This window comes from Gadus morhua, chromosome 1, assembly GCF_902167405.1.
Source record: "Gadus morhua chromosome 1, gadMor3.0, whole genome shotgun sequence".
NCBI classification, from domain to species: Eukaryota; Metazoa; Chordata; class Actinopteri; order Gadiformes; family Gadidae; genus Gadus; species Gadus morhua.
In genome coordinates, this window is record NC_044048.1 from 15,957,251 (window position 1) to 15,979,055 (window position 21,805).

The 21,805-nt window shown below is 45.2% G+C and overlaps 1 protein-coding gene and 1 long non-coding RNA gene across 2 annotated transcripts; one reads left to right on the forward strand and one right to left on the reverse strand.

The window, feature by feature from the left end:
* The first annotated feature begins 20 nt into the window (after window positions 1-20).
* On the forward strand, window positions 21-21,805 carry LOC115553364 (dihydropyridine-sensitive L-type skeletal muscle calcium channel subunit alpha-1). Its single transcript, XM_030369504.1, has 44 exons — window positions 21-499; window positions 2,286-2,391; window positions 4,312-4,451; window positions 4,635-4,768; window positions 5,189-5,341; window positions 5,747-5,952; window positions 6,154-6,257; window positions 6,396-6,541; window positions 6,650-6,728; window positions 6,829-6,989; window positions 7,343-7,568; window positions 7,668-7,875; window positions 8,264-8,384; window positions 8,564-8,678; window positions 8,762-8,861; window positions 9,195-9,264; window positions 9,768-9,900; window positions 10,150-10,279; window positions 10,394-10,453; window positions 11,058-11,164; window positions 11,311-11,398; window positions 11,495-11,602; window positions 11,728-11,780; window positions 11,866-12,012; window positions 12,193-12,394; window positions 13,040-13,198; window positions 13,489-13,599; window positions 13,705-13,788; window positions 14,528-14,575; window positions 15,111-15,137; window positions 15,232-15,357; window positions 15,468-15,533; window positions 15,687-15,778; window positions 15,980-16,139; window positions 16,804-16,931; window positions 17,438-17,534; window positions 17,714-17,816; window positions 17,914-18,015; window positions 18,180-18,313; window positions 18,694-18,819; window positions 19,124-19,323; window positions 19,498-19,547; window positions 19,695-19,738; window positions 20,259-21,805. Exons 1-44 carry the CDS (start codon window positions 315-317, stop codon window positions 20,568-20,570), a joined length of 5,451 nt encoding a protein of 1,816 aa, XP_030225364.1. The 5' UTR covers window positions 21-314; the 3' UTR covers window positions 20,571-21,805.
* Window positions 4,501-5,195, reverse strand: LOC115553641 (uncharacterized). The gene is made up of 2 exons (XR_003978474.1): window positions 4,926-5,195; window positions 4,501-4,808 (listed from the first exon to the last, which is right to left on the reverse strand). It is a non-coding gene; the product is annotated as an uncharacterized LOC115553641 (long non-coding RNA).

Genomic DNA, 21,805 nt, shown 5'->3' on the forward strand with positions numbered 1-21,805 from the left:
AGTCTATATTTAAACGGTAGTGGGGGCCAGCGACTCCTCCTGTGGCTCTGGTTGAACCTATCACTTTTCCCTGCCCTGTGGACTTTTCGGTCAGACATCCAGGGCCAGGAGCAGAGGCCTGCGGCTCCGAGAGAGGGGGTACACCGTCCAGGGGCACAGGATTACACACCGACCAGGAACCAGGGATTTTTTTAAAACCAGAGTATCTCTGAGCGCGGCCTTGTGGTGTCTTGTTTGTGGAATACTCGGGTGCGAAGGCGACACATTCGCCCAGGGACAGGACTAGAGAGTCGTCGCCCTCACTCGGCTCCAAGATGGCGTCAAACGGCGAGGTGGCCAAGCCGGTGATCATGAACGAGGAGGAGCTGAAGAGGAAACAGCGGGAGAAGCTGAAGAAGCTGCAGGCCACGGGGGGCAACCCTCGGCCCGCCAGGACCCTCTTCCTCTTCGGCTTGAAGAACCCTTTCCGCAAGGCCTGCACCAAGATCGTGGAGTGGAAGTATCCTTCATCACACTGAACCCCGTGTCCCGTTGAGGGTTCCTTCTAGAATATCTATTAGCAGAGGAGAACATATTTAGACACGGGCATAGGAGAGCAATGGTATGGCCCATACCAGTAATCCACTCCGCTAAATGGTGTCACTCCCAGTTCAATACTCTGTGCTAACAGTGTAGGAAAGGATACGTATCTCAATAAAAACAATAATAAAAACTTGGTTGAAAGGCCCATCGTAGGGGAATTGAGTGTACACAAGGCCGACAGATGGCAGCTGTTGTTTAGCTCCGTGCTATGATAAGCATCACTGCTCCCGAAATCCCCTCACAATGCGTGAGGGCCTAAACCTGCCTTCGGTGCTAAGACCTTTGTTATTCATCCGGTTGGCCTGTGCCAGCCTCGGGTATGGCGACCACGGCCTCCTCACTGCGCTGAGCTCCTGTTAAGCCAAACGCTTTTAACACTCAAACAATTGAATGAGAGCCACTGAATGAATTGATACTTGTTGGCTGGTTGACTGGTTGGCATACGTCGTCTATCATAATGGAAAGAGCTGTCTGGAAGGGTTATGGTTAGGGATAGGGGTTAGGGTTATCCCTGCCATGCAACGTTAGGAGGGGTTGAACTTGGCTCTCCTCACCTGAACCCGAAGGCTGGCTCTGCATCACTGCATCTTAAATAGATCCTTTGTCACCCTCACAGTCATCATTGGTTTGTTGATGTCTGTATGAAAAAAAACATCAGTGTGGTCATAGTCACCATGGGTTTAAACATTATGAGATGAAGGATGAGGGATAGTGATTCAATAAAGTAATGATAGTGTAATAAGTCAGAGTTACTGATATGATCATATTGGTTTATTTCTTAGCTTTTAATTTAAACTATTTTTTTTACCAGGCAAGTCATTCACATGTTGGTGGTTTCCATAACCCAGCCCTCGGGTTGTAGGGCCGTCAGAACACAGGAATGTTACAGAAATAGAACAAAACAACGAAAGCCAGAGAAAAATGTTTCTCTATACTTCTTAGTTTTCTAAATTATAATATATCTTACCACCCAAAATAAGAACAGTTTGAGAATCAATTCTCGTTTTCTATAACTGGCAAGTTTATAGTTGGCAATAAGTTGCCTGCTTTTAAATGGTCTGGACGTATTCTTGGGATGTGCAGCTGTCTGGTGGCATCACAGGGAGACATCATGATGAGTAAGCAGGGGAATTCTGTTAGAGCGCCCTCTATAGACGAGAATGGGACGGCACAAGGCAGGATTACACATATTACACAAGTTTAGGATCTGGCATATTGACAAGTATCCTCTTGTTAACATTACTGTAACTGTATTTTACATTCGCAAGGAGGATTCATTCAAGCATGTTGAGACTTTAAAAATGAAATGTTTCTCACATTAAGCCTTTTTTTAAATGAAACAAAATCTGAACAGACTCAAATTAAACCATCCTCTGTAGTGTTCATAATGTTATCAAATCAAAACTAAGCAGTACTGCATCCAAGCATTCATCTCCCCAGTTGTCTCAATTTGTGTTTGCATGTATGTGCTATCTGCATGCATGCAGGTGTGTGTGTGTGTGTGTGTACGTATATGCTATTTGTGTGTGTCTGTGTGTATGTATGCGTGCATGCGTGGGCGGGCGCTATCTGTATGTGTGTTTATTAACGTGTGTATGCTATCGTTATGTATGCATATGTGTGTATGCATGTGTCTATATGCTGTATGTGAGTGTGTGTGTCTGTGTGTAGTTGTTATTGTTATCCTGAACTTCCCTCACCAGAACCTTTGAATATATCATCCTGGTTACCATCTTCGCTAACTGTATTGCGCTGGCTGTGTTCCTGCCCATGCCTGAGGAGGACAGCAATTTTACCAACGAAAGTCTTGTGAGTAACACACATACACAAACACACACAGATGGTGAAACGTTTGTCTTACTGATACGGTGATTTAATATAGTTACCCATTACATTTCATGAAGTGGTGATGGTAGAGGCATTCTGTTTTAGATGCACTCTTCTATTCTGTAGTATTACTCATCCTGAAGAGCAGACAGTATCTGAACTATTCATCATTCTGACTTGTATGGTGTTTGGTTTGAAATAACAATGTCAAGCTGTCCACAGAGACATTGCTCATGAACCGGTCTACAATGGAGTCTGTTGACACCTCATCACCACTTACACGCCTCTAAAAACTATGAGAAGGAACATTCTCAGGATCTGTTTTTGGAATAACAAACATTTTAACACACATTTTTAAAGGGGACATATTATACCATCAGGTGTGAGTGTGATTAGCCTTACAAGCCGTTTCGAAAATGTGCCCTATATGACATCACTAGTGGGCGTGTCCACCTAGATCTGTGTAAGTCCCCCTTAAATATCGTTTTTTATTTTAAATCATAATTTGTATTAATGTTCAAAACATAAAGAACTTTCTCCAATCCAAAGCTCTATCTTCGATCATATACTTAAAAAAAAAAATCTGACAATCATTACTCACGAAAATATAGTTGATGTATTCAAAAGTAGAGACGTGTGTTTTTGTTGCCTGAGCCACTGTGATAGGAGTGTAAGTGCACTTCAGCGTTTTAAATTTAGATCTTGACGGAGTGTGTTTATGCCTCTCTGGGAGTGGCGAGGCTCATCCCAGGCATTATGTAACACATAGATCACAGTATGCATCGGCCCAGTGATGCCTGTGGTCGGTCTATGTGTTAGTATCTTAAAGTATTAATCGAGGTGGAGGCTTTTACAGCCAGTGACCCTAATTTGGAAGCGTGACCTTCAGCAGCCTCTGCTAATATAAAAGATCCCTGGTGCAACGACACCCGCCCCGCGCCATCGGCTCCTACTCTGTAGTGAGGCGTGGAGGAGGGGGTACAACCACTGAGCTCAATACCAGTCAAACCTGTAATGAACCTTTTCATCCCCCAAATCATCCGTAGCTTGTATACTTTTAGTTACTTCTTAGACACCATCTATCAGTGGTGTAAAGTAACAAAGTATGAATACTTTTCGACAGTATCTGAGTATCTGTACTTTACTGAGGAATTCATATTTCTATCGACTTTCATTTTAACTGTGATGAAGAGAAAGAGGAAGAAAATGAGCCCACCGGTTTTAGGGGCCGATCAGATTTTGTCTTCAGCCCAGCAGGCACGTTGGCCCACAGGGAGAGTGAAAGTCTCCCCGACGGCCATTGCATCCCTGCCAACATGTGTACTTTTGTCGCTTCAGTACATTTTAACCTAGATAAGTAGATATGGTTGAGCTACTTTATGATTTTTTAATGATTTTCTTATGGATTACTTCAACTAAGTATTTAAATGCTACTTCTAGCTACCTCTTATTAACCACTGAACCACTACTTCTAAGAACTTCCCCTGTGTGTCATTCCAGAGTCTTCAGAGGTGTAAGTAGAGCTGGTTGGTAGTTGATAGTTTGAAGTAAAACTTTAGCCCCCCCACTGACAGAAGTAGGTCAGCTAGCCAACACCATGAACCTTTGGTGGGTAGGAGAGGGTTCTAACGTAGCACTGTCAATGTCACTCTAAAGCTGGACTCTACTACTTACCTGCAAATCATTTTCAATAAGCCTACCTCATTGATTGTGGCATTGATCGGAATTGGCTCAATTTCTATGATAGAAATTCAACTCAAGGCTCGAGAACATACATCCGACCATAACTGAAAAGAGAAGCTCAAAGAAATGTTTTTGGATGATGTCTCTAAACATTATGAGTGTATAATTCTGTCTCACATAAACTGAATTTGTGGTTGTTGTTCTTTGTGATTCATTCAGGAGAGCCTGGAGATCATTTTCATGGTGATCTTTACGTTAGAATGTTTCCTAAAGATAGTGGCGTATGGGTTGATACTACACGAAGGAGCCTATTTACGAAATTGTTGGAACATACTGGACTTCGTAATAGTCTTCATGGGGTAAGTGTATAACACATCACACACTGAAGGTTTTGATTAGCTACATGAGCTTTGTCTTTACATTTAATTAAAAAAACATTTGTTGTACAGTAACACTTACAGAAAAAGTATTTGTCATTATTTTTAAGGCAAGCCCAACACAAACTCAATGTAAACTGTGTACATCGGTTCTTCATTCTGCAGCCTCTTCACCTTTGCCATCGACACCATCAACTTGGTGATGGGCGTGCGCCCGGAGAAGGGCGGGGGCTTTGACATGAAGGCGCTGAGGGCCTTCCGAGTGCTCAGACCACTGCGTCTGGTCTCCGGGGTCCCCAGTAGGTTTCCATCCGAGAACACATAGCAACATAGATGAAACTAAAGTGGACACAAACAAAGATGAAGTCATGTAATGCCTTCTTCCAATCAGATTGGATTTAAGGGTCCAGACATTGCAGTTGTTGTGTTGCGGTGCTTCAAAAATCTCCACTTTACCTTCACCTCATTTTACAGTCCGCTATAAAAGCCCAGCAAAGTTTCTGATCTCTTCTCGTATCGAACCACACCGGCTCACATCCTCATAAAGCTCTGTGAAGAGACGACAAAAGAATCAAACCATTTCTGTTTGTCTGTTTCAAAGTGTCCATCAAGTCATAGCTCGTGAAACCTGTCTCTTCACTACTGTTGCTCTAAAAGGGAACAACGGCATCGGTCACTTGTCACAGGCCCATTGATTTTCTCTCCCCGTCCCTTCGCAGGCCTTCAGGTCGTAATGAACTCCATCCTCAAAGCCATGCTGCCCCTGCTGCACATCGCGCTGCTCGTCTTTCTGCTGGTCACCATCTACGCCATCGTGGGGCTGGAGCTCTTCAAGTGCAAGATGCACAAGACCTGCTACTACACGGGCACAAGTAGGGATCATTATGATATACTGCAGCAGTGCAGCCAGCCCTAATGAGTATGATTACTATCCTGAGTTCTGGGCGAACCCATATTCTCTTACTAATTACAACTACTGTTACTATGACTAATACTATTACTATTACTACTGCTATTACTATTACTACTACTATTACTTTGACTACTACTATTAAACTAAATACTTATATTACTATGACTACTACTATTATTATTAATGCTAAATTACTATTTGAACAGGTATTGTGTTAGCATGTCGGGGTTAGCCTTCTTGGACGTTGGGGATCAAACCCAGTACCTTTTGTCTTGAATTCGAACCCTAACCATTAGCCCATCCTGCCCCTCTTATTTGTGTCACAGAGATTCGTTCTCCCATCTTAATATCATCTTGGTTCCAGATATCTTCGCTACGGCGGAGGGCGAGCCGCCCGCGCCCTGCGCTCAGGCCGGTAACGGCCGCCGCTGCACGATCAACGGGTCGGAGTGCCGGCCGGACTGGGTGGGGCCCAACAACGGCATCACCCACTTTGACAACATCGGCTTCGCCATGCTCACCGTCTACCAGTCGATCACTATGGAGGGCTGGACCCAAGTCCTCTACTGGGTCAGTGACACTTGATTGCCACACGTCATTAGAAGACACTCTTACCCAAAGTGACATACAAAGTGGGCCGAAAATACATTATAGTGATCCAGTGATTGACCATGCGATCTTTAAATTGTAATCTGTTAAAGTTAGCCATTTCATGCCATCTTTGAACACATTAGTTTGGTGGTTCTCTAACACGAGTCCCGCGTGTTTCAGGTGAACGACGCCATAGGGAACGAATGGCCCTGGTTGTACTTCATCCCCCTAATCCTGGTGGGCTCCTTCTTTGTGCTCAACCTCGTCCTGGGCGTGCTCAGTGGGTAGGGGAACGCACACTCTTCACCAACCGACGAACTACAGTTCTCCATATAATTCAAGGTTTCTCAGTGGGTTTTATGCGTGCCAAAAATCAAAAATGAGGTAAAGAAAGAGCAGTACCTTTGTACTTTACTCCACAGGGAGTTTACTAAGGAGCGAGAGAAGGCCAAGTCTCGTGGAGAGTTCCAGGAGGCAAGAGAGCGCGCGCAGCTGGACGAGGATCTCCATGGTTACATGGAGTGGATCACTCAGGCAGAGGTTTTGGATATGGACAGAGAGGGACAAGGTCAACCGTTGTTATAAATTTCTCAAGAATACATGTTTGATCTAAGAGCACATGTCGAGGTGTTCCAGGCTGAGGGTCATGATTTTGAAACCCATTTCCTTTCCTCAGGCCTGCTGCCTTTGACCGGGGACTCTGACGCAGACAGCCTCTACGACATGGAAGGCAAGAGTAAAATCGTTTACTACTAGTGAGTCGGATGCACTATTCAGTCAAATACCAAACCATTGAAGAAGCGTTTCAGTTTAGACATCTTGTGCAAAACCCTTTCTGTTTTTCTTTGCAATCAGCCGGCTAGCTCGGAGGTGGAATCGTTTCATGAGGATGAAGTGTCTGATTTACATAAAGACCAGGGAATTCTACTGGGCGGTGATGATCATGGTGTCTGTGAACACCCTGGCCATCGCCACGGAGCACCACCACCAGCCTTACTCTCTGACCATCTTACAAGGTCCGTCTACGACGCTCGACTGCTGCGACTGCATGTTCTATGACAAAGGATTGAAACCGGGTTTACTAATAGGTTTTGATGGGGTTTTTGTACCTTATGGACAGGACAATGGGCTGAAAGAGAGGGGGAATGACAGGGGGGTCGGAATCAAACCTTGTTCTGTAAGGTTTATCACCTCTTTGGTTTGGGTATTTGTTGGTTGTGGGTTTGAGGCCAAGCATGTGTCATCTATTTACATCGATAATTAATTTTCCGTGAACAAATGGACTGACTTATTTTGTTATCGACACACTCTACAAACCCTTCCCTACACCATTATTATTCAATGACAATGTGATTTTCCATTTTTCCAGACATTATTAGCAGGCTGCTGCTGTTGATGTTTGCGCTGGAGATGATGGTCAAGATGTACGCTCTGGGCCCCAGGATGTACTTCATGTCGGTGTTCAACCGCTTTGACTTCTTCGTGGTGGTGTGTGGCATCGTGGAGATCATCCTGCTGTGGGTGCAGTGCATCACGCCGCTGGGCCTGTCGGTCCTCAGGTGCATCCGGCTGCTGAGGTTCCTCAAGGTCACCAAGTAGGTCCCCTTCACCCTCTCATGCATCAAGATGTCCTCCTCCACCTCTCTCTCATGCATCAAGATGTCCTTCTCCTCCAACCACCTTCTGTCTTTCAGGTACTGGAAGTCTCTCAGAAACCTGGTGGCCTCCCTCCTGAACTCTGTGCGCTCCATTGCCTGCCTGCTCCTCCTGCTCTTCCTCTTCATCGTCATCTTCTCCCTGCTGGGCATGCAGGTGTTCGGAGGGAAGTTCAACTTCCCAGACAACACGCCCAGGCGCAGCAACTTTGACAACTTCCCTCAGGCCCTTATCAGTGTGTTCCAGGTAGGACTATGGAGAGCCTGGCTCTTTCTCTTCATAGGATCCTGTGCTCTGCAATCATCAGAAGGGCCTCTAAGTCCTGGCAACTTTGTATCAAAGTCAATCAATCATTCTTCATGCAATTATATTTAGGTGAGGCTTAAAAATGTTGTTTGTTGCCTGAATAGTTTTCTCTTGTCATTAGCAGGCTTAATCTTTAATATATTTACCATGAACTGATCTACGAAACGTATGAAGTTGATTAGAGATGATGGATGAATATATTATTCATATAAAAAAAGTCTGGTACATAACTGACGTGCATCTTTCACAGGTGGAAATACTCAAGTAGAGTGCCTATATCTGGTGGTTTATTGATGGACCGGTGAGACATCTGTTTAATCTTTTCAAGGTGCTAACAGGAGAAGACTGGGACAGCATAATGAACAACGGCATCATGTCCTATGGAGGCCCTGCTTTCCCAGGCATCCTGGTCAGCATCTACTTCGTCATTCTCTACGTCTGTGGAAACTGTATCCTTCAAGTGCCAATCCAATGCCAGCTACCAGCCAATTCTAATTTAGGAATAGGCCTATTAAAATGGTAATAAAATTGGAGCTAACATTTATTTTTAATTGAAGTGAAACTTAGGCATTGTTTTGGCATGCCGAAGCTGTCTTGGCGTTGGTTTCCTTGATTCTGGAGATAACAGACATCCTCCTGAACGTTTTCCTGGCCATCGCCGTGGACAACCTGGCTGAGGCCGAGAGTCTGACCTCGGCTCAGAAGGACAAAGCGGACGAGAAGATCCGGAAGAAGCTCCAAAGGTAGATCTTCATGCGTGGGATCATGTTGCTTATTTACACTTTTAGTTGGCAACATAGGTGAAAGGTACCTTTATACCTCCCAGGTCCAAGAAGCCAGACAAGGCTGAAGAGGAACGGGAAAGGATGGCTAAGAAGCTGGCAGAGCAAAGAGCCAAGATTGAGGGCATGCCAACCACGGCCAAGGTGACTTATGTTGATGTTTTAGGTTAGGTCATGTTTTAAGTAAGGTTATAGTCAAATTTTAGGTCATGGTATGGTAAATGTTACTGTTGTGTTGAGTGGTTTAGGCTTTGTTAATTTCGAAGTTGTAGGTTATGTGACGGCAAATTGCACCGTTGATGTTGATGTTTAAGGTTATGTTATGGTACATGTTTCTGTTATGTTCATGTTTTAGGTTATGTAATCATGGTACTGTTATGTTCCTGTATTAGTTCATTTTATGGTACATGTATGGTTATGTTTGTATTTTGAAAAATATTCACTATACTATAAAAATATCACTTTTCTTCTTTAAAGCTAAAAATCGATGAGTTTGAGTCCCATGTCAATGAAGTGAAAGATCCGTTTCCACCTGCAGATTTCCCAGGTAATGTTTCAAACTACCTAAGAAACCCAGCATGTGCTTATCTTCTACTTTCCTTACTTCTAACATGTGTTTTGAACTGAATAATACAAGCGAGAGGTGTTTGAAGTGTAAATCTCTTATTAGTATCTTTGTACAAGTGACTGGCTTTAGTGAGTGGGACTCATTATTATTAGACCTTAAGGATTTGCCAGAGCTTATATAGCCATGGTCTATAGTTAGGGTTGATTTCACATGGCCATATAAAGCCCACTACATGAGGGCGTGGGAAGGAAGTAAAACCTTACTGTGCAAAGGCCTTAAGCGCCTACTGCCCCCTCAAGCAGACAAGGCCTACCCACTATTCACCTGAAATGTACAACCAGCCAGGAAATTCAAGACATCTTTTCTCCATCGCCTAAACCTCCTTCGGTGACCAGCTCCTTCCACTCCTCTCTGTGATACTAGACTGCCCTGGTAGTATTAGCAAGTAGCACCACCAACATCTGCTTACCTCCACCCTGTAGGCGACGATGAGGAGGAGGAGCCTGCGATTCCCATCAGCCCAAGGCCTCGACCAATGGCGGACCTGCAACTTAAGGAGGAGGCGGTACCATTACCCCAAGCCAGCTCCTTCTATATCTTTGGACCTCAAAACAAGTGAGAATGGAAAATAAATGATCGTTGTTATTATGATAATAATGATAATGATATTATCATCTTTTTGAATAATTTAAATCCAATAATTAACCTAAAAATATCAATTATTAATAGTAAACAAACAAATCTTGCATAAAAACAATGTACTTTCCAGCCAAATTAATAACTTATAACTAACTATTGTTTGTGTACACATTTGTTTGTGCTTGTTGTGTGTGTGTGTGTCTGTTTTTCCCTATGTGTGACCAGGATCCGCAAGCTGTGCTACAAGATCATCAATGCGTCTGCGTTCACCAACCTGATCCTCCTCTTCATCCTCCTGTCCTCCATCTCGCTGGCGGCTGAGGACCCCATCGATCCCAAGTCCTACAGGAACAAGGTGACCCCAGGGGAGGCCTGGCTATACATCTGTACATCATGTAGCTCTACAGCATGTGAACCGGGAGAGAGGTTGCTATAGTAACCCTAACGCTGCCGTGTGGTCTATCCTCAGATCCTGGCGTATGCAGACATCGTCTTCACCTCTGTGTTCACCATTGAGATTGTGCTCAAGGTACAGTCACCTCTGTGTTCACCATTAGGATTGTACTCAAGGTACAGTCACCTCTGTGTTCACCATTAGGATTGTACTCAAGGTACAGTCACCTCTGTGTTCACCGTTATGATTGTACTCAAGGTACAGTCACCTCTGTGTTCACCATTAGTATTGTACTCAAGGTACAGTCACCTCTGTGTTCACCATTAGGATTGTACTCAAGGTACAGTCACCTCTGTGTTCACCGTTATGATTGTACTCAAGGTAAAGTCAGCCCTGTGTTTTTTTTTATTTTAGAAATGCAAAAGCTACATAATTACTCTGAATATCCTTAGAGGTTTTATAAGAATAAATAAAATAATCCTTTGTTTACTCTACAGCTAGGGAATGGTCAGTGTTACAGCAGTAATATGGAATAACACAATGAAACAATGCATCAGCAAAAACACAAGATATAATGTAAAAAGGCAGAGTATCAAAAAGTAAGACGCAGGGGGAATATTGATATTGATATAGATGTGCCCTTCAAACTCTATGCTAGCTTCTCATACAAATGAGTGGGGCTTGACCAGTGCTCCGTCATCCTGACGCACATGTACGGGTGTATTACTCTGATTGGCAGATGACGGTGTACGGTGCGTTCATGCACGAGGGCTCTTTCTGCCGCAACTCCTTCAACATCCTTGATCTGATCGTGGTGACGGTGTCCCTGCTCTCCATGGGGATGGAGTGAGTCAGCAGGCTCACCTTTTAAACCTCTCATCAATCGTTGCTTTGGTCTTCATGGCTCCTTTGTTGTTTAGTGGCTGACTCAGATCTGTTTTGTTGGTCTCAACTCCTACTTCATTGTAAGCCCTTTGCCCTGTGGTGTCCAGGTCCAGCGCCATCTCGGTGGTGAAGATCCTCAGGGTGTTGAGGGTGCTCAGGCCTCTAAGGGCCATCAACAGGGCAAAGGGCCTGAAGGTATCCCTTATCCATCAGAAGCCCCTTTTCTTCTTTTGGTACTTGGCCACCTCAAGGGCTATGTGAATTAACTGTGTCATGTCCGTGTGTTGGTAGCATGTGGTCCAGTGCGTGTTTGTGGCCATCAGTACCATCGGCAACATCGTCTTGGTTACCATGCTGCTTAATTTCATGTTTTCCTGCATTGGAGTCCAACTTTTCAAGGTAGGTTGAATACAATTCATCTCACCCTTTCAACAAAAGTCACCATTCACAATCAAAGCCGTTATATATTCAGAATGTTTTGATTTCTTCCATTTTTTAACATAAGTGATTTCATTCATTCTCAGGGGAAGTTCTACAGTTGCACAGACCCCACCAAAATGACAGAGGAAGAATGCAAGTAAGATATGTCCAAGCACTTTCATCAGGAACATTTGAAAACAATGGGTGAAAACCAGGCCTATGACCTCCTGTCTCTTCCACAGAGGTCAATTCATAAAGCATATGGAGAACTCCCTGCAAGACACCGTGCTGGCCGACAGAGAGTGGCAGAACAGCGACTTTAACTTTGACAACGTGCTCAACGGCATGCTGGCTCTCTTCACTGTTTCCACCTTTGAGGGCTGGCCACAGTAAGTACAACCACCTCCTGATCTCAAGCAGGGAGTTTCAAGCGGTGGGTCGCAGCAGAATGGTCACAGAAAAAATGTTGTCTTATAATTTTTATTATATTTTTTCAAATGTATATATTTATAATTATTATTATTATTATAATGGAGTATTTTAATGTTTAACCCCCCCACCCTTCCCAGGCTGTTGTACAGAGCCATCGACGCAGACAAAGAGGACTTTGGACCCGTCTTCAATAACCGTGTGGACATCTCCATCTTCTTCATTGTCTACATCATCCTCATCGCCTTCTTCATGATGAACATCTTCGTCGGATTCGTCATTGTCACTTTCCAGGAACAGGGCGAACAGGAGTACAAGGACTGTGAGCTGGACAAGAACCAGGTACACAAGCAGGGGGCGCCAAAATGCAAGACATTGACACTTAAATGAGATACACGCAACCCTTAAAGCTGCCATATCATACCACCAGGGGATTACAAGCCGTTTTGAAAAATCTGCCTCTTCTGACATCACAAGTGGGGTGTCCACATAGATGTGTCCTGGATAGATCAGTCTACCAGCCTACCCAGTGGACTGTAGCAAACGCTGCTCATCTGTCCATCATACATCTAGGTAGACACACCCACTTGTGATGTCAGAAGTGGCCGATTTTCAAAACGGCTTGTAATGGCTAATCACATTCCCACCTGGTGGTACAATAAGTCACCTTTAAGGTGCTTTGTACTAAAATCTTAAGTTAGAACCTATGGTACATACTTTAATGAAGCATGGACCCCAGTCCCATTACCAACACAGTTCACTATTTAACACATTGTGAATACAGGTGAATATACAAAGATGCTTCAAGTAGTCTACGACCATTGGGGATCGAACCCATTACCATTCCACTAGGAATCAAACACCCTCTCCACTTCACAGTCCTACACCATGGCCAACCTACTCCCAACATCCAAACGGCATGAGCCTTATTTCAGCTGCTACATTTTGTACTGTTTTGAACCTGTGTCCTGTGGTTCTCCTGTCCAGCGTCAGTGCGTCCAGTATGCGCTGAAGGCCCGCCCCCTACGCTGCTACATCCCAAAGAACCCCTACCAGTACCGGGTGTGGTACATTGTCACTTCCTGCTACTTTGAGTACCTGATGTTCTTCCTCATCATGCTCAACACCCTGTGTCTTGGGATGCAGGTATGAGCCACAAGGGCCTGTTGCTATGGGAGTCTCTCTTTGGCATGCTGTATTTTAGCTATGGGCTGTAAAAGGCTGAAAGTTAGGTTAAGGGTAATCCTACTTTTGAACTATTAAATAATGCTTATTTAATTGCTAAACAGCAATGGTGTATTTATTGCAATGTTTCTTTCACATATAACCAAAATAAATAACAAAAAAAATCGTTCAAAGTTCCCATAGAGAAACGGCTCCGTCTGCCTGAAGTAATGTCTGATTGAGATGACTGTTGTCTCTTCGTGTCCGTTTAGCACTGCAACCAATCGGATCACATCACCAAGCTGTCCTCCACCCTTAACCTCATCTTCACCGTGCTCTTCACCGTGGAGATGATCCTCAAACTCCTGGCCTTCAAAGCCAAGGTGAGCGCCCCTGAACACCGTCTGTGTTGATCAAGTCCCGTCCACCCCGACAGTTTGCTGAGACAGTTTACAGAGAGCTGAGACTCTCTCTTCACGTCTCCACAGGGATACTTTGGAGACCCCTGGAACGTGTTTGACTTCCTCATCGTCGTAGGCAGCGTTGTGGACGTGATCCTCAGTGAGGTGGATGTAAGTACACCTTTCGTTGTGTTTGCTCATTTCTTTTGGCTTCCCTGAGGTGAAGACAACTGGGCCATCCGTCTTAAGTCTATCGAGATCTTGATAACAGTTTCCCTGTTTCCTTCCTCACGAGAAGCATCAGCGGTCCCTCTGACTGTGCTTTGACATGACCGAATGTTGCCATGTTTATTCAATGCTCTGACCAGAGGCATGTTGTGGATGCCCTACAGCCGTTCGGGGCTGGCACAGCTGGGTCAAAGACCAGGGTCAGTATCAGTACCGTTGTTTTGGGCCATCGCTCCCACCGCCGTTTCTGTTGCCGTGCGCAACAGCGCATCCACTGGCCGCCACTGCCTCACTTGGTCGCTCCATCGCACCGACGCACCAGATCATCACCAGAGCACTCAGCCTCACATAACATCCACGTTATCCAAGCGTCTTTAAATGAGTCTTTTCTGCTTACCTTCTTTGCTTGTTTTTTTTTGCCTGGAGAGTACAGGATAGTAGCGGTTTCACAGTTATTTGATTCATGTGTTTGTGTTTTCAGACTTTTTTATGAGATACACACCTTTTATTAACAATTTCCATCCGTTTATTCCTCTCTTTTTCAATCCCCCCTGCCCAAACTTTGCCACACCAACGCATCGACCTACGAGGCTACATCTCTCCTTCCCTCTCTTCTTCTTCACCCTCCATCTGCCTCCATTCCTGGATCTAACCTCTCCTCCATCTGTCTGTCCTCCCGCAGGCTGCCCTGGCCTCCAGTGGAGGGCTGTACTGTCTCCACGGCTGTGCTGTAAATATCTCATCCACACCGCATCACTGCTGCATGGGCCTCACTGAGTGACACACGCCTCCTGCTACCCTCCTTACTAACGGGACTACTGGTCTCTACTGAGCCCCCACCCCCCCTCCCCTCTGACGACCGGTAGCGTAGAGATCTGGGTTGCGTCTGGGTTTAACGTGTCCTCTAAACTGAGGTCGGTAAGATGGGCCTGTTAACCGGGGTTCAGGTAGTCCGTGTTTGTGAATTGCCCGTGCTCACAAACTGTATGTCTCTATCGCTAATATGGATGATCTATGTGGCCTTTATAGACTTACACTTTGGATGTTAATACTGTGACATTTGAATTGGAGTGGATGCTATGTTTTTAGCGTGAGCTACACAGTAGCTTCTCATCATTCCTTGCTTAGACCTCCTTTGTAGTAACACTATTTTGACGCGGTTTTGTGAAAACGTCTCAGAGCTTCGCTAAACCCTTTGCATGTTGATTAGCTCTAATATTACGACCTTTCCCCAAATCAATAACTTCCTTTTCCACACATCACAGGAGACAAATCCAATGCAGGCTATAGCGGTAAGCAACAAAGCATATACAGCATATTAGCCCATTTCATATATCCTCATTATCGTGACAATATTGTGAACTAATACTACATTCTGTATTGAAGGACTCTGAGAACGCAAGGGTGTCCATCACGTTCTTCCGACTGTTCCGTGTCATGCGTCTGGTCAAACTGTTGAACCGCTCGGAGGGCATCCGTAACCTACTGTGGACCTTCATCAAGTCCTTCCAGGTTGGACACTTATCCTCATCATCATCTTTATCATGATCAGGTCTAAGGACGTCCATCTGATTCTGTGTGTTTGTTTGTGTGTGTGTGTGTGCACGTATCTGTGAGGGCAGGCGTTTCCACATGTAGCCCTGCTCATCATCATGCTGTTCTTCATCTACGCTGTCATCGGGATGCAGGTCAGGCCCTCAGAGACTAATGGTTTCACATCCGATAGAATTTTGGAAACGTCTTGATAATGCTTTTTCAGTGAGTGCTTGAAACTATGATTATTGCAGTCCCCCCCCCCCCTATTGGAGCAGACCAACCAAGCGACATGTTTCCCCTTTCAGATCTTTGGAAAGATAGCTTTAGAGGACGGCACGCAAATCGACCGCAACAACAACTTCCAGGCCTTCCCCCAGGCCGTCCTCATGCTGTTCCGGTCAGTCGAGTTATCCAAGCATGGGAGGCAAAAGGTCAAAGGTGACAGGAGGCCAGACGCTTACTGAGCCAACACTGTGTGTGTGTGTGTGTGTGTGTGTGTGTGTGTGTGTGTGTGTGTGTGTGTGTGTGTGTGTGTGTGTGTGTGTGTGTGTGTGTGTGTGTGTGTGTGTGTGTGTGTGTGTGTGTGTATATACAACAGGTGTGCTACGGGCGAGGCGTGGCAGGAGATCATGCTGGCCTGCATGTATGGGAAGAGGTGCGACCCCAAGTCGGACTTCCTGCCCGGGGACGAGTTCACCTGCGGGGCCAACTTCGCTGTCATATACTTCCTCACCTTCTACTGTCTGTGTGCTTTCCTGGTGGGTACATAGTGTGGTATAGGGTAGTTATGTAGAGAGTATATATAAAGAGGGTATAGGGGACATATAGAAGGGATACATATAGGGTATAGGGTAAATATTGAATGGATATATAGATATAGGGACGATATTAGAGGGTATAGAGGGAAAATATAAATTATAAAAACAATTGGGGTATAGGGTAGATATATATATGGTATAGGGTATATATATTGGGTATATTGTATAGGGTAGATATATACAGGGTATAGGGTAGATATATATATAGCGTATATTGTATAGGGTAGATATATACAGGGTATGGGGCAGATAGTATAGAGGGTATAGGGTAGATATATACAGGGTATAGGGTAGATATAAACAGGTATAGGGTAGATATATACAGGGTATGGGGCAGATATTATAGAAGGTCTAGGGCAGATATATACAGGGTATAAGGCTGATATATAGAAAGTATAGGGTAGATATATACAGGGTATAGGGTAGATATATTTAGGGTATATGGTAGATATATACAGGGTATAGGGTAGATATATAGACTTGAGATACAGGGTCACTGCTTCCAGTGATACTAGTCAAACCCCAAATATGTTTTTCTGGGTCTGGGCTGCTAATTATTTAGAAATCACAAAACTGTACAAACTGCTTTCATCTCCTCTCGCAGATTCTTAACTTGTTTGTCGCCGTCATCATGGACAACTTTGACTACCTGACACGTGATTGGTCGCTCCTGGGTCCGCATCATCTGGACGAGTTTAAGAAGATCTGGGCTGAATATGACCCTGAAGCCACGTGAGGCTCACTCGAATAAGTCACCTTAAAGACAACGGGTGTCCATTATCACAATGCTAATTTAATAGAGTAACGTAACCACACTTAAAGGGGACATATAATACCACCAGGTGTGAGTGTGATTAGCCGTTACAAGCCGTTTTGTAAATCTGCCTCTTCTGACATCACAAGTGGGCGTGTCCATCTAGATGTACGACGGAAGGTGAACAACGTTTGCTACAGTCCCTTAGTTAGGCTGGTAGACTGATCTATCCATCACGCATCTAGGTGGACACACCCACTTGTGATGTCAGGAGAGGCAGATTTTCAAAACGGCAGGCTCACACCTGGTGGTATAATATGTCACCTTGAACAACCATCTTATTTGATGGAAGTCCTTTCTGAATTACTAATCGATAAATCCTCCCACTTTAACCTGTTATCCAAACCGTCATCCCTTTCATGATAAGTGTTCTGTCTCCCAGTTGCAGTAGGATGTGATCGGTGTTGTGCTCTCTGACCTGCAGGGGGCGAATCAAACATCTGGACGTGGTTACGCTGCTGAGACGCATACAACCGCCGCTCGGCTTCGGCAAGTTCTGTCCCCATCGCGCTGCGTGCAAGGTACCCAACCTACACCGGTAGTCTGTTCCTAGTACATCTACCGATGGTTCACAAATATCAACACTATCTATTCCACAAGCTTTCCCTTTTTGAGGCATTTTTTTTGCACATACCACTTTTTCCTTACTCTACTTTTTGGAGTAATCTCTAATTTCTTTGTTCTTCTGTTTCTCCTGAAGCGCTTAATCAGCATGAACATGCCCCTGAACAGTGACGGAACGGTCACCTTCAACGCCACCCTGTTCGCTCTGGTCAGAACCGCCCTCAAGATCAAAACAGAAGGTACACATCTCAGAGCTTGACGATAGAAAACAACCCATGAAGTCATCCGAGTGTCGAACCCAAACCAATGGTGTCCCCCGTGTCTTCCCTCGACAAGGCAACTTCGAGCAGGCCAACGAGGAGCTGAGGGCCATCATCAAGTCCATCTGGAAACGCACCAGCATGAAACTCCTGGACCAGGTCATTCCACCAATAGGAGGTAAGACCCACCGCAGTGGAACAGACTTAACAAGCATCGGTAACCGTGTGACCAGCGTGACACGGCTGGACCAAGTCCTTCTACCAGCAGGCGGTCGGACCTAACACAGTTGGGCCAGAGCTAATCGGTTCCGTTTCCTTGACAACCGCTGTGTTTGGTTCCAGACGACGAGGTTACGGTGGGAAAGTTCTACTCCACCTTCTTGATCCAGGAATACTTCCGGAAGTTCATGCAGCGACAGGAGGAGTACTACGGCTACCGGCCCAGTAAGAAGTCTGCTTCGGGGCCAGAGATCCAGGTACCGACCTTTAGCTGTGTGTTGTTCACGAGGGGCTCATGGTGGAAAATCCTCAGCCTTTGTGGTTGTTTGTATCACCACGTGATGCTGACCCTAACCCTATGTAAAACACTAACCCTTTCACCAGGGTAAACCTTGACTATACTGTGTGTAAGGGGTGGATGCTGGACATAGGGTTAACCTTATTCCTACGTAAAGCACTAACCCTTTACACAGAGATAACTTTAAATGTTCACAAAAGCATGTTTTGACTTTTAAAGGAAAAACAACTAAGGAAATCTTTTCAGAGAGAAAATGAAATATGTTCTGCCTGCACTGTAGCGTTCAGCATTGTGCCCTGGTGTTGTGGTCTGCGTCACTGTACCTCCATGTTGTCCCAGGCCGGTCTGAGGTGCATCGACGAGGAGGCAGCGACGGAGCTGCACCGGGCCATCTCAGGTGACCTCCAGAACGAGGAGGAGATGGACGTCGCCATGGCGTTGGCTGGAGAAGAGGGCATCTATAGGGTGAGACCGGCACTGCCTGACGCTGGAGCAGAAGGACAGTTATACTCAGAAGGAGTCTGGGTCAATACATCACATTTCTTGTGATACATTTTGTTTGTGGACTTGTTGTGCGCGTGTGTGTGTGCCTACCTGTGTATGCACGCCTGTGCGGCCATCCTACCAATATTTTGATTAATTTTCCGATGTGATCCATATAAAGAGTCAAATAGAATACATGTGTGCATGGGGCCTGATCTCCCCTGGTGTGTGTGGGGCACCAACGGCCTGGTAAAGTGGGCGGTGCTTGTTTGTCTACCCTGTGCAGCGAACCCACGGCCTGTTCGGGACCCAGATGGACTCCTTCTCGTCGGAGCAGGCCGCCCCCCCGGCCGTCGCCCAGCAGACCAGCCAGCGGCCCCTCCAGTTCTCTGAGAGCCAGCCGGAGTCTCCCCCGGACTCCTCGGGCTTCCAGCCTGCCCCCACGTTCTTCTTCAGCGACAACAGCAATAACAATGCTATGGCTGGGTGAGCGTCTCCATATGATGACGTTCATAATAACTACATGAACTGTAATGACTATAATGATGTTAACAATTACTGGTTCTCAATATTTAGGAGCGAAACTATTGCAGAGGGCTTTGGATTTACTTTGTATCACACAAACACGATCTGATGAGTAGTGTTTATGTTTTTTAATAGGTTTCCCTCTGGAGGCAGTCAGCAGGACTTGTATGACGATGAAGAGCTTGGTGAGTTCAGAGAAGAGGGCTCAGCACAGACAAACAACACGCAACATTTCTTGTAGTCTTATCTAGCAGTCCACTTGATCCTTTCATTCTCTCTCCCCCTGTGCCGGTGATGACATCCGCCTTCATCCACCTGCGCCCGGAAAACAGACTGTGCAGAGAACCTGCCCGCGACAGACCAGTTCATACAGGAGGTGAGAGAGGATTCAATTCCCATCCTATTGCAGTTTGGTTTCTGAGGTCTAAATGTCGTGAAGGAAATAACTGGTGGTTCTGGTTGTGAATGAATATTGAATATATGATATTGAATGAGCCATTCAGCAAAAAACAACACTACAAAGCCATAACATATACATTTAAATTTAGGTCATTTAGCAAAGCGACTTATCCAAAGCAACTTTACAATAAGAACATTTGTCAGAAGAGAAACAACAATAGTTTGCTGTCGGTACAGTAAAGATGTTCATAGAAACAAGTGCCAAGCCCTAGCAATGGCAAGGTTAACCCATTCCCCACATAGATAGCTAGGATGAGACACTACACAAATGCTAAGTACTATTTTTAAGTGCCAGGACATACAACATACAACAAGTGCGTCAGAGGGGTGATTTTAGGAGAGTAAGGGAGGCGGGGGGTAAGGGGGAGGCTGTGGAGGGTCCGGTTGAACAAGTGAGCCGTGAGCCTCGTGAGGTACATGACCCTCTCTCCTTCCAGGCCCTCATGGGGAGTGGTCTGGACTCGCTGGCCGCAGACCCGGACATCGTCTCGGTGACCAGGAGGGAGATGGCGGAGGCCATGCAGGCGACCTCGTGCGACATAGAGGGCGTGGCCCGGCTCCTCCTCACCAAACGCTCCACCCAGAACAGGAAGCGACGCCCCGTCCCCGCCCCCCACCCCGCCCCCCACTTCCTGGTGCAGTCAGTGTCCCCTGAGGCGGAGCACGAAGCCAGCCAACCAGAGGCCCCGGCCAGGAGGAAGAAACACCCCGTGCAGCCCCGCCGGGATGAGGCGGACTCCCAAGTTTAACATGGATTTGACTTGAATTCACAAGGTTTTGACCGGGACATTTACACTCGCCAAGGCCAGTGCAGGTGGCTCCATCTCACGCTACCGTATCTCACTAAGATTGTTGTCTGTGTGACACCTGACACCCACTTTGCAATCTGAAGAACTAAAATGGCCGGCTGGCTCAAGTTAAGATGTGGCCAGCAGTGTTTGAAGCTAAAACAGAACAGCAGGATTAATCCAATGATCTGAATATACTTTGCATCTCTTTGGAGATTCAGATTTATTGCAACTAAATAAACATCAAACTTACCTCAGAACACAAAGGGTCCCATGAACCTCTTTTTGTTTGTATGGTGGTGGGTATCCACTCTGTAATTCGTGTCATTTGAAGCGCGATTAGCGTCTTGCTACAGCGAGGGTGTCCTCCGGAGCGTGGGTGACCTGAATAACTCGAGGTCACCACTAGAGGTCAGCAGACTGCTATAGTTCAGGAAGGAACGTCAGTAACATTATCCCAGATGGACTCTGAAAGGTTAGTCTTTCTGAAGTTAAACTTCAGCAACTAAAGAGCAATAGAAATGTGTATTCAGAAATGGCCTGATAATACACGTTAATGAAGTTCACCAATTCAGACTTGGAAACTCTCTTTTTGAGGTGAATTATTTCTCGCTTAACACTGATTCAGTCAGTGCTAGCGTGTTTTACCATATTTTTGTTACTTCATGGTAGGCCTATGTCGCAATGGTCCTTAAGCAATTTTAAAAGTTCTCAATCTAACAGTTTATTTCAGGTGCATTGCGTTATGTTGAGCATATTGGAGTTACTTTCCATGTCTGTTCTAATAACCTAATAACTTGTTAGATTCAATAATTTCTGAACCACACAAAAAGGCCTAAGCCTTCAGCATACCTGGAGTATGCTGAATTTATCATGGACGGCCACTTCAAACTCAATGTTTTTATGTAGAACCGCATGATAATATTTTTTGGAAATATTGCACTTTAATGTCCTTTGTCAATTCTTTTTGATTGTGCTTTAACGAGTCTATTCACAGGTCTTAACAAAGATTTTTTTTTAATGTTATTTATCCTCTTCTACGCCTGTGCTTTTGACATCTGTACCATTTTTGGGGCCCTCGAAAATATGTTAGCACAATCCAGAGTTTAAATCTACAGCTTCACTTAAGTCTGTTCCATTTTATGTTGAATACATGTTTTTACCACTGGCGGAATAAATAAAAGAACCAAAACAGA